The sequence below is a fragment of the Cariama cristata genome, unplaced genomic scaffold (assembly GCF_000690535.1).
Source record: "Cariama cristata isolate BGI_N322 unplaced genomic scaffold, ASM69053v1 scaffold15491, whole genome shotgun sequence".
NCBI classification, from domain to species: Eukaryota; Metazoa; Chordata; class Aves; order Cariamiformes; family Cariamidae; genus Cariama; species Cariama cristata.
In genome coordinates, this window is record NW_009600542.1 from 16,822 (window position 1) to 27,935 (window position 11,114).

Sequence of the window (11,114 nt, forward strand, 5' to 3'; positions counted from 1 at the left end):
AGGAGAGACAAATACTTTTGCTGGGGTTTTGCTATTTAGATGGTGATGCTGCAGCATGCACTTATTTCTTGAGGAGCCTCTGTTAGTCTCTTAAAAGGTAAGAAGTGGGAAAGCTTCCCAAAGGCTTTGGACTTAATACAGGAAAGGTGCTAATGTATTTCAGTATGTGTGTATTGTAGCCAACAGTCCTGGAAAGTACCTGGGTAGTAGTGGATGCGGTACAGTAACTTGGCATGTATGTACTAAATGAGAGACCTCATTGCTTATGTGCTTAGCATGTAGAGAACTGATGACAGCAGTAGCTAAGTGGGACAGCTCTGTCACAGAATGTGCATGCATGTACATGTGTTTATATATAATTTATGTATCCCATGGAGTCTCCAGCCACTTCATACTATGAGGAATTGCATACAAATAATGATGCATAGTTATGGACACATTTCTATGAATGAAAATGCAGTCGCATATAGAATTATTGAGGAGTATGCATATAAAAACTTCTGAATACTCATTATCTCACTTTCTCTGCAAGTAAAGTTTGTGATAGATGGTAAGATAAGTGACCAGGGTGAAATATCACAGGAATTTTTATTGCACTTGTGCTGAAAGAAACCAGCTTGGAGATTAACCAATAAACATTATTTTAGCAAAGGAACAGTTGGAATCTGGAGCGTCAGTTGTTCCACAAGAAGAATTTTAGAGGTTTAAGGAAACAGTTTCAAACTCTACAAGTAATCTCCTATTTTGAAGTCAACTGTACGTGAAGTGAAGCAGGAGGGTAGAGAGAGTGGAAGGAAAATACCTTGAGTTGACCAAGTCCAGCCATTTTGCAAATTTTCCATATACAGAAATTTATTTCTGTTTCATCAATATTTAGAAAAGCATGCCTTTACCTGCCAGCTGTGTGACGGGGTTGGGTTTAAATACTATTTAAAGCTCTCACTGTGAATGGACTGGGTAACTTTTCCATTGAGAAATATGAAGTGTCGATAGGCACAATTCCCCAAGAGGTTTAAAGGGGCACTTGGGCAATCGTAATTTCCTAAAATGACACTTGCAAGTTAGAAACAGATCAGACAGAGATGGCTGTCAAAAGGTTGGACACCAGTTCTTGATATCACTTCCATCTTACCAAAACTGGAATGAATGTGTCATATGGATTTCTGGTATGTGCCATTTTTGATAGTCACTGTAGAAGTAAGACTTGTTTGATAGTGTCTTTTCAGTCTGTGGCTCAAGATATTACCAAGAACTGACTGGTGTGGGTGGCTGTCTGGGAGCAGGAGATTCTATATATTCTTTCTTTTTGATGTAATATACTTCTATTTTCAGGTTCACTTAACGCTAGGGACCAAAGAAGCATACATAACATTTCTGTGGTGCTGGGACCAACGTTCTGAAAGAAGATCATAAAATTGCTTTTTGCCTTCAAGTTATTTGTCCTGGGACTGACTTGTCTTTGGAGAAGAGCTCAACAGAGAAAAGATTTTCACGTTGGAGCCATTATAAATAAACCTATTTAAAGAACTTGCTACCTGGAGACAGATTTACGGAGGTTGAGTCCTGCTTTTCATCTGTGTTCCCACTTCAGACTGTAAACAATGAGTGAGTTTTGGTTGTGTTTCAACTGCTGTATTGCAGAACAGCCTCAGCCTGTAAGTATGAATATTGGCACTGCTTTGTTTTTGTGTAATTAACTACATTGTTCGTATTTTCTAGTTTTTTATGGCTTTTTAAATTAGTGCTGTTTGGCCAAGCTTCATGAGAATTAAGGTACTGACTAACATCCTGGCTCAGTGGGGACAAAAAAAGTGTGTTCTAGACTGTTGTCACACAGATATTTTCCTGTCCTTAAGATCAAATCTCTCAAAAGTCTTTGGAAAGAGCCTTTATTTGTTTGAATTGAGGAGGGGAAATGAAGGGAAGAGTGAGGAGGATGTAAACTATCATTCTAAAAAAAGTCATTTTTCAGTGGAGATCCGTAGATGCCTTGACTTCTGTATGGCTTAAGGCCTGCCTTCAGCTGTGGCTGGACAATGACAAAGGAAGGAAATCATTCTGTTAAAAAGTCCAGAGTGAAATCCAGTCCTCTTCCACGTTAATTTAAGGATTTCAGCCTTAATTGTTTTGTTAATTTTTAAATGAAACCTTAAGAGAGTGAAGGCATACAGTCATACTGTAAATACTTTTTTTTTTTTTTTTTTAAATAGAATTTGGTATGGCTGTTGTGTGAAAAAGTACATAGCAAACATAAGAGCATTTCAAAGCATATGTAAGGAAGACAGAAAGTACGGAAATATTCTTTGGTTTCATAGACTCTAAGTTCCTTTAGAGTATGTTCCTGAGTCCAGTGCTGTTGGGAGAAAATCTACCTGCATGAAGGTTGAATTAACCAGGAGTATGGTTAACACTGTGAGAAAAATCATTGTATGGTCTGGCATCCAGATCAAGCTAAATGAATGTATAGAAAGGGCAGTCATCTTGCAAATACATGGAAAAGAGCCCAGTTACTACTAAAGGATATGCTGGAATTACAGTGACCAAGAGAATCCCAGAGTGAATACAGCAAACTCATATTATAATATGCTCAGATAATATTTGGCTTTAGGGAAGCCAAAGGATTAAAAAAAAAAAACAAAACAACTTTAATGTTAGGCATTGGCACTGCACAAAGGCTGAATGCCAGACTGATCCTTGGGTGACAAGGCAAATATTAAAGTGTGACCATTAGCATTTCTAACAAATGAATGCAACTTTATCTCACTCCCAGTCAAGTACAGTTGTGGGAGGTGAACTCTGAGATACCAACATGGGAAGCTGCAGTCCTCTCGTGTTGCTTAAATGCCATGCAATCCTTGAAAATGCCAACTGCATCCATATATAGCCAAAGTTATTTGCCTAGTTTTTGGAATACTTATTTCAATTAAAAGTAAGGTATGACTGTTAAAAATCTTTGAGATAGAAAATGACATATTCTGTTTGCTTACAAGAATCCTGAGGTTCAGTCCTTATAAAAATCTTGACTCAAGCTTTATGATACAGTTAAGGTATTGCCCAAGAAATACAAGGTATGTTAATATAGCATGTAGTGATCTGTGCGTCATGACTCATGGAAAGCTGGAGAATGTAGTTCAGAAGTAGAGAAAAGGGAAACAACCCATTTTTGTACGTTTCTGCTGATCTGGTGGTGTGCATTTGCTTAGAAAATTAAGACCATCCTCATGTTTAAGATACAAATAGCACTTTTCTGAGCATTGACCTAGTTCCTGAAATCTGCCTTTCAAATGTCGTCGGAGCCTTGCTCATTATGAAGTGCCAAAATTCTTCAGGATGCATCTCAGAAAAAACAGTTGTGGGCCTTCCTTGTCGTGCTTGACAATAGGTGCTTACTTGTCCTTCCCCTGCAGTTACTCAGCTCGTTTTGCTGTGTTGTGTTGTACAGCCATTGTTTTGCAATGTGCTGTTGCAGTCAGTGGGGTATTTAATCAGATACACACTCATCTGAGTACAGGAATGTTTTTCCTCTCCAAAATGTAGCAAAGCATGTACTGTCAGTGTGAGCAAACTGATAAACCAGACAAGTTGTAAGGAAGCAGTTTTTCCCTGTCTCTGCAGGTGTTGCGTGATCGCATGTTTGGGAGACTTACATGCTGAACAGCATGCTAGTTTTTAGCCGCAAAATACTGATACTTATTGCCTTGTTGTATCAAAAGATAGCTGAAACATGCAAACTTGCATAAAGGCTACTTGTCTGTCCCCTACCGTCCATTCAATCTGTCAGTTTAGTCCAGTTTCTCAGGAGAAGTGCCTCATCTGCCTGTTGTCATCTTTCATATGCCTTCTTTCATTCTTACCTCCCACATCTCAACTTCTTCATGGCCTGACTACCAACGTCTCAACCATCACTTTCATGTTCAGCCTTTACATGTTCAGCATGCTGCTCCTGTGGAAGGGCTAATGTGGTCTTGTAGCAACACTGACAACTGCCAGCCTCTCGGAAGGAAGACCTCGAAAGCAGGAAGTTACTTAATTTGCTACTTGTTCTGATCTCAGGCTTATGATATTGCTTTTGTTTTTAAACTTACATTCACTTTCTGAAACGTGATTTTTTTTTTCTCATTTTCTTTGTCAGGTGCTGATATCTGCAGTACCTTTAATGTCATGGATAGTGACAAAAATTTTAAGCTACTTCACTGGAGAGAAAAAAACCCTGAACTTTTAGTAGTTGCATGTTTCTGTGATATTTATAGCTTCCATTGAGCCAAGGAGTTCTCCTCCTCCTTTGAAATCCAGGATGCAAGAACTGTCTCTGCTTTCTTCGGGCAAAATTCTAGCGTATTATATTAGGAATCTTCAGTACAGCATCTCTATTCTTTGCAGCTATAGTGCACTTAAAATGAAAAATGCATACATGCACTGAGTCCTATAAAAATTGACTGAAAGACAACTGTTATTCAGACTGTACACAAAGACAGTTTCTAGGTTATTGCCAATACTCTGTATGCCTTCCAGATGTGCATACTGGTGCTTTTCAGTGCATTTTCATGGTTTTGAACTCTGCCTTTTTAGATAACATTTGCAAACTTCATGGCAGTAAGAACACATTACTTAACAAATTTCAGTGCCATCACTTCCCTCATAGCATACCCCAGAGCAGAAGAGTAACAATGTTGCAGTTATATATTAGTGCACTTTGGGAGGTTCTTTAAATAAAAGGCAGTATTCAAGTATTACCATGATCTTTTATTGAAGAATATCATGGCACAGATTTTTGTCTTTTGTCAGTGCTAAATGAATGCACTGTGTTGCTGTGAAATAAAACATCAGCGTCTTGGAAAGCAGTGCTGTCTCTCCTAATGTTACTTTGGTTGCTAGATATTTCACTTGATGTTTCCAAAACTGCAGTGCCCATAGTAAGATTGTGGAAGGAGCATGTTTGAATGTAGGTGTCTATGGTTCTCTGGAATAGTGGTAAATGAAGAAATTGAGTATGCAAAGAAAACTGAATAGTGATACAGTTGAAGGAAGCATGTTCCTCATGGTGGATTAGGTCTTGCTTAATAGCCTGAGGTCTTTACCAAGCAGAATGCAGACAAAAGCCAAGGGAAGGTGTGCTCGTATCAACTTTTCGTTTTCTCTTGTCATATTTGGATTGATAATCTATTTTACCAAATGAAGACTTCAGACAACTAGTTGCTTTCATACCTGTTTTCATGATCCCAAGGAGATGATATTAATCTCTTAATAACTATGTTCAGGTTTTCTTGGTTGTTTAAATAGCCTGTGTTCAATCGCTTATGATCTGACCCAAACCTTTTATTATTTTGAGAAGAGTAGCACTTTCTGTGATTGCACCAGGTTTCTTACACCTCCCACTGATACCCTTTATAGGTTCTGTAAGCTGATCTTGCACTTCCGAGTGACAAGATGAGCCTTTCTTGCTATGCTTCCTATGTGGTATCACCCCATCCACTGCTACATTTCAGTAAGCTCTGCAAAATCCCCACTAACAGATGCATTGCTCTGTAACAGAAGTTTAGAGAGCCTTTTATCTTGCAGATTTCCAAAGAACATGTCCACGGTTTCTTTCTTAGGCTGAGCTCATCGCCTACACCAGGAATCTGTTATTTTTTCATCCCTTCTCTTTTTTTTTTTTTTTTTTTTTGAGTTCTGTCTGGTTTTAACTTGCAAAGTTAATTTTTGATCTGAGAAGCCTTTGGTCATGATCTGGTGCACTCCCACCTGGTTTGGGCCACTGCCCAGTCCAGCTGAGCTCTTCAGTTTCCTTTGACCTTGCAGTAAAATTACTGCTCTGCTATAAAAGAATAAACTGTGCTTTTCTCCTTCTTGCTCTGAGCTTCCTTCTTTAGTTAATGATTTTCTGGTTTGTTGCTTGTCTCTTGTTTAGATGATTTTTATTTTGTATTTTGTTGAAGGGCTATTACGGTTTTGCTGCATGCTGTGCCAAAAATGTTTAAAGTGGTTTAGAAAGTGAAGTTTCCTTCCTGTCTTTTTTTGATGGATGGAAGAGAATTGATAGATCTGTATTTAGAGTGGGGAGGCCCATCTTGAAATATAGGCAGAAAAAAACCCTGCACATACTGCTGTATTTATCTACTGAACTGAATGCTGCCGAAGACATAAATTACTTTGACTCTGGTTACTTAAGGAAATTAACCACTGTGGGATATTTTCAACTCTAGCCTTTTTTCTAGAGAAGGAGTTATAGATATAGCTGGGGATACATCTACTGCTGCAACTCTTAAAAACTTGAACACAATAAACATAATGAAGCATTCAGTATGCATAACAAATGCAGAATAGATCGCCCTCGGTAGGCGTGCACAGTAAATTGGGTGTTTGCTATTGAAGAAGTACTAGGCCAGGCTCCCCATTCAGTATGGCAGTGCTGTGCAAGCACAGCCTCTGGCTGAAAATTACTAAAGCTCAGGCTCTCTTATTCATTAAATATGATTCACATTCAGTAAGTCTATGAAAGACTCAAATGTAAAAGGTGACAACTCTATAGATCCCTCAGATTTCAGACTTGTCATACTGAGTTACGCATTGCGCTGCCAGTTTAGATGTTTCAAATTCCTTCTTTTTCCTATTCAGTACTGTTGTAAAAGTAGCCGGAGGGAACGCCTTATCAAAGGGTGCAGAGTTAAATAAGCAGCAAAATGCTTGGCTTTTATTTCACAAGCCTGATCTGTTTGTGCTGCTTTCAGCCTGATAGAGCTGCTGTAGATTTTTCTTTTACCTTTAAATTAGCCCCCACACATCTTAAAATACCTGTTGTGATATTCAAGTATTAAAATATTTACAAAGAAAACAAAAAAGGCAGTATTTTGTGTTTATGCGTAATACCTGAATGAAAATTAACTGCATATTTTGCTATCCTTTATTATGGCTGTGAAATTTCTAGGAGCTCTTAGTTAGCTGTATTGATGCTATTTATTTAATATAATACTAGTTGATGAGATGAAAAATAGCTCTTTGAGGGGGTGGAAACAAGAATTATGCCAGCTTTCTGTTGATGACAATGTGTCTTGCCATTATCAACATATTTGAAAAAGGACACAATGTGCTTTTAATATCTACAGGCTCTACAGAGCTCAGGCTTTCTGTTTAAACATGGGAGGAAGTAGATTGTACTCCTTGTTGATCTGGACACCAGTGTTAGAGCCCTTCAATTGCTTGTTTCTTCTAAATCTCCAAATTTTTCAGTGAGAAGACATCTTCAAGAGCAAAACCCAGTATGAGTCACTGACAAAAGATGCTGCCAGAAGAAATAGTTGATACTGCTTAGCAAAAGTTGATAGTTTTGCAGCCACCCTTGGAGATGGTGCTGGCGCATTTCTGAAAATAACAAATCCAACGCAATTTTTCTAATTTTTTTTTTAATGGAAGTTGAAGCTGCAAAGCTCTGAGATTTTTGGTATGCCTTAATTTTAATGCTTGGCAGTTCAGCTATTTTTCCTCTGTTCTGTTTTTCATGTTGGAGCAGGGCAGATGGGCAAACATGTAGGTTTAGGGGCATTTCTACCTGCCAACAGCTAGAAGCAGAGGTAATTTGGTCATAGAGAGATGTGTACTTTACTAACTCCATATGGAAATATGCTTTGTGTTAGAGAATAGAGAAGTCAGTCATTGCCCTGGAGCTAAGTATTCAGCCTTTTACCTTTAACTGTTTTTCATATGAAGGGGAGTATTGAGAGTAGAAGCTTTGTCTGCTGCTATCTTACTGTATTTTTATTGTCACTTTTCTGTCATGGATCTGAGAGATTCTGTTGGAGATAATTCTTAAGACCAATACACAACTCGCAAAATATGCATCTTTAAATGGCTGTTTTAAAGATCTCTGCCTGCACTTACATTCCCAACATTAACAGTTCATAATGATGAAAATTTTCCTTTTTCAGACTGTTCCTCAAACCTTTGGTTCTGCAGTTCCTGTCCTGACTCTTACTTATGCATGAGACACGCATGGTACTAAAGTTCTTGTTGGATTATATTGTAGCTATTCTTCATGTAGTCTCAGAGACCCTGAAATTAGAAGGTACCCGTTAAGCCATAGACTTTAATATGTAATCATCTGCAACGATTTTCTCACTTTCATCTTCAGACTGGCTTAGCTGATCACTAAAATGCTGATTTCTGTATTTCTGGGTTCATATCGTGCCACGGAGTGAGAATAGAGGAGTGGAGGTTGGGCAGAAAAACTGAAGCTGTGAACCGCACTGTGGTGCAGTCAGGGGAGTAATGCCTCTCTGAACCCATCAGTTTTATCTTTGTTTTTCAAATAATTTTAGAGGGGTTTTTTTAGCTACTTGTGTGTACCCTCTAGAGAGCTGTAGTTTACTGTAGCTGAGGCAAGATACCCTCTCTCTCTTTGTGTTTTTTCCATCAATTAAATGTGTGACACTGAGTGATTTGTTGATGTCTCGTGCTCTGAGAGTGACCTGGCATCAAAAGCGAGAAGCTCACATGGAATTTTTTTTAATAGTTTTAAGCTACATTATCCTTCTTCTTGCAGTTGTAAATTCAGTTCATTCTCTCTCAGAAAATAGTGTGGGTTTGTAATACGGTGTCTTCAGCAGGCACAGGGGCTTCATAATTGTTTGTTTCTCTTGCTTGTGGTATGACTGGTTTGCAGTGTGAACATAACTACCCTTTGTGTTCTGCTTGATGGTTTATCATAAAGGACTACCTGTTTCATAGTTTGTGTGTTTTGGTACTGGGATGCTCTCAAACCAGAATGTTTTATTTTTGCCTTATCTTTGGCAGGCCTGCATTACGGTTTAGGTTTTTCTAACCTGCACAAGATGGTTTCAAGTTGGTATATGGCTGCCTTATCTCCAGAGATTGAGAAATAAATTGGGAGCAAATCGTGATATGTCTTCTAAGTTTGCCCAGACCATTACTACTTTGCTGGCGTAGCATGGCAGTTCATGCTCTACCGCTCTGGCGTGGGAGTATTGGCCAGCTAGAGCTCTCCATCTCTGGAGCAGAGGTGCAGAGCTCATCTCACCACGGTGCACAGCCGGAAATACTGTTGCTTATCGGAGGCTGCCTTCCTTCTGTTTTGCATCCATCTCTCTGTGGGGATGTGGTGCAGCACAGGGCTTTGTAGTTTCACTTCGTTTAAAAGAAATTGTGACCTTTTAAATTCTTGTACTTAATTAAAAACTGAAAACATTTCTGATGGGCAGTGCGCTGTGGTGACAGCTGAGTGCCGGTGAACACTCTGGAAATTTGTGGCAGTGTTTTATTCTCATCTTAGATTGCTTTAAGCACAGGTTAAAGTCTGGCCTCCGTTGGAACCCCCACGTTATGCCACTGATTTTCAGTTCAGTTTTCTTGCAGCTCGGGCCAGACTCATTTGAGAGGTCAGCATTGCTATCCTTGTTTTACAGCTGGAAGATGTCAGGCAGGTTATTTGGGGAGCTTTCCATCAGGGGCTTCAGAGCCTCTGAACTTAAATGAGAAAAGAATAGAAAAAATGTTTGTGGCATATAGGATGATGTGGTGCGTAGTGAAAAATGAATCAGATTAAAATAAAAGGGAGGACTTCAACAGGATTGATGAATAGATGTTAATTGGGGATTATGCCAGAACGATAGAATTTTACAGGTGGTGTCACATCATGTTTTCAAAAAGACAGTTGCATAAACTGTAGTTACGTATATTTGCATAAAACTTGCCTTTTAGGGTGCTTTATCAGTTTTGTGAACTGAAAAACTGATGCTATCAGAAATTAAATTATCTAAAGAAAGCACACTTGTCTATGTTCAAAAGGGAACCAAAGCTGTGTGTCAAGGGAGTGTATTATTTATAAAAGGAAATTACTCTTGCAACCCATCAAGTTCCTCTAAACGTAGGGGGCTTCCAAGCTAAGTCCACTTCAGGTGTATTTCTTGAAAGACTTGAGTAAAATTAATATAGGACAACATGTTACTTAACTCTGTTTGGAACAAATATTAATTTAAATACAGCTTGCCATACTCCAGTTATTTAAAAAACATCTGATTTCTAGGGTGATGATTAAATAGTAGATTACTGTTAAAATGGGACAATGAATTCTGCTAAGCACATATTCTCAACAAATCTGCTAGGATATGCAAACGAATACACATACATGTATGTGTGCACGTGTATATGACATACTGGCTTGCTTGTGTTTGTGGTAGCAGCTTAGCATTGCTGAACTTGTAAAGAGGAGAAGAAATGCCAGCACAAGAATAGGCATGGTGATCTACAGAATAGCAGGCACAAGACCCTACAAGGCTTTTATTCTCTATGGAAAAATATCAAATGCATATTTTCTTTAACATCAGAATTAAGCTTTGAAAATGAATGCCTCTTCAATTTGTAATGCAAAGAAAGGAAGATTTGGAGGAGCAAAGAAAATAACTGCGATGTGTGTACTTCAGAGAATAAAGAAACAGGATTTATATGCGAGAGAAGAACTCGGCTACTTAATTATTGCTTTTAAAACTATTTTAAAACCTGTCAAAGATTTCTAAGCCTTCTGCTATGTGAATATTATCTTTTCTGTGGGCTAACCATGAAGACAGTGCAAATCTGTAAAACGCTGTGCAACCAATGCTAGGCTGCTACCAGTACTGAGTATGAGGGAGAAGAAGTGATTAAAGTGGCCATGGTGAAAGCAGTGTGGATTAAACTGACTGCTGGAAGACTAGAAAGGATGTAATCGAGGTCTCTCTGTATGGCTCTACCCCTAAAGAAATAAAACATAGGCACATATCTCAGGTCAGTGAGGTTCAGCTGCTCTTTTTAATTCAGGAGTAAAATGCCAACATCTGCATTATAAAAGGAGAGTAATGTTGCTACACAGAGAAGATAATCAAGAGGAAATTTACACATTTTAATATATACATGCCTAGATTAAAATCTGGCAAGAAACTGACTGATGTGTGAAGATAGATGTGTTGTAGCTGATTTAGTGGTTGAAGAACTGAAGGTTATGGGATTTTCTGCAGGCTGCAACACTTAGTGTTTTTCTACATAGCAAAGGCATACAAACTGTAGTTCCTGGTTTCTCTGATTTGTGAAGCATGTTTTGGATCGTGGGTTGGATTTTAAGGGGGGGG

At 38.6% G+C, this 11,114-nt stretch overlaps 1 protein-coding gene across 1 annotated transcript in view; it reads left to right on the forward strand.

The window, feature by feature from the left end:
* The first annotated feature begins 1,601 nt into the window (after positions 1-1,601).
* CDC42SE2 (CDC42 small effector 2) overlaps positions 1,602-11,114 on the forward strand; it is a 34,333-nt gene continuing 24,820 nt past the window's right edge. The window contains exon 1 of the mRNA XM_009710053.1: positions 1,602-1,655. Within this exon, the coding sequence (XP_009708355.1) occupies positions 1,602-1,655 (54 nt within the window). The remainder of the gene's footprint in view (positions 1,656-11,114) is intronic.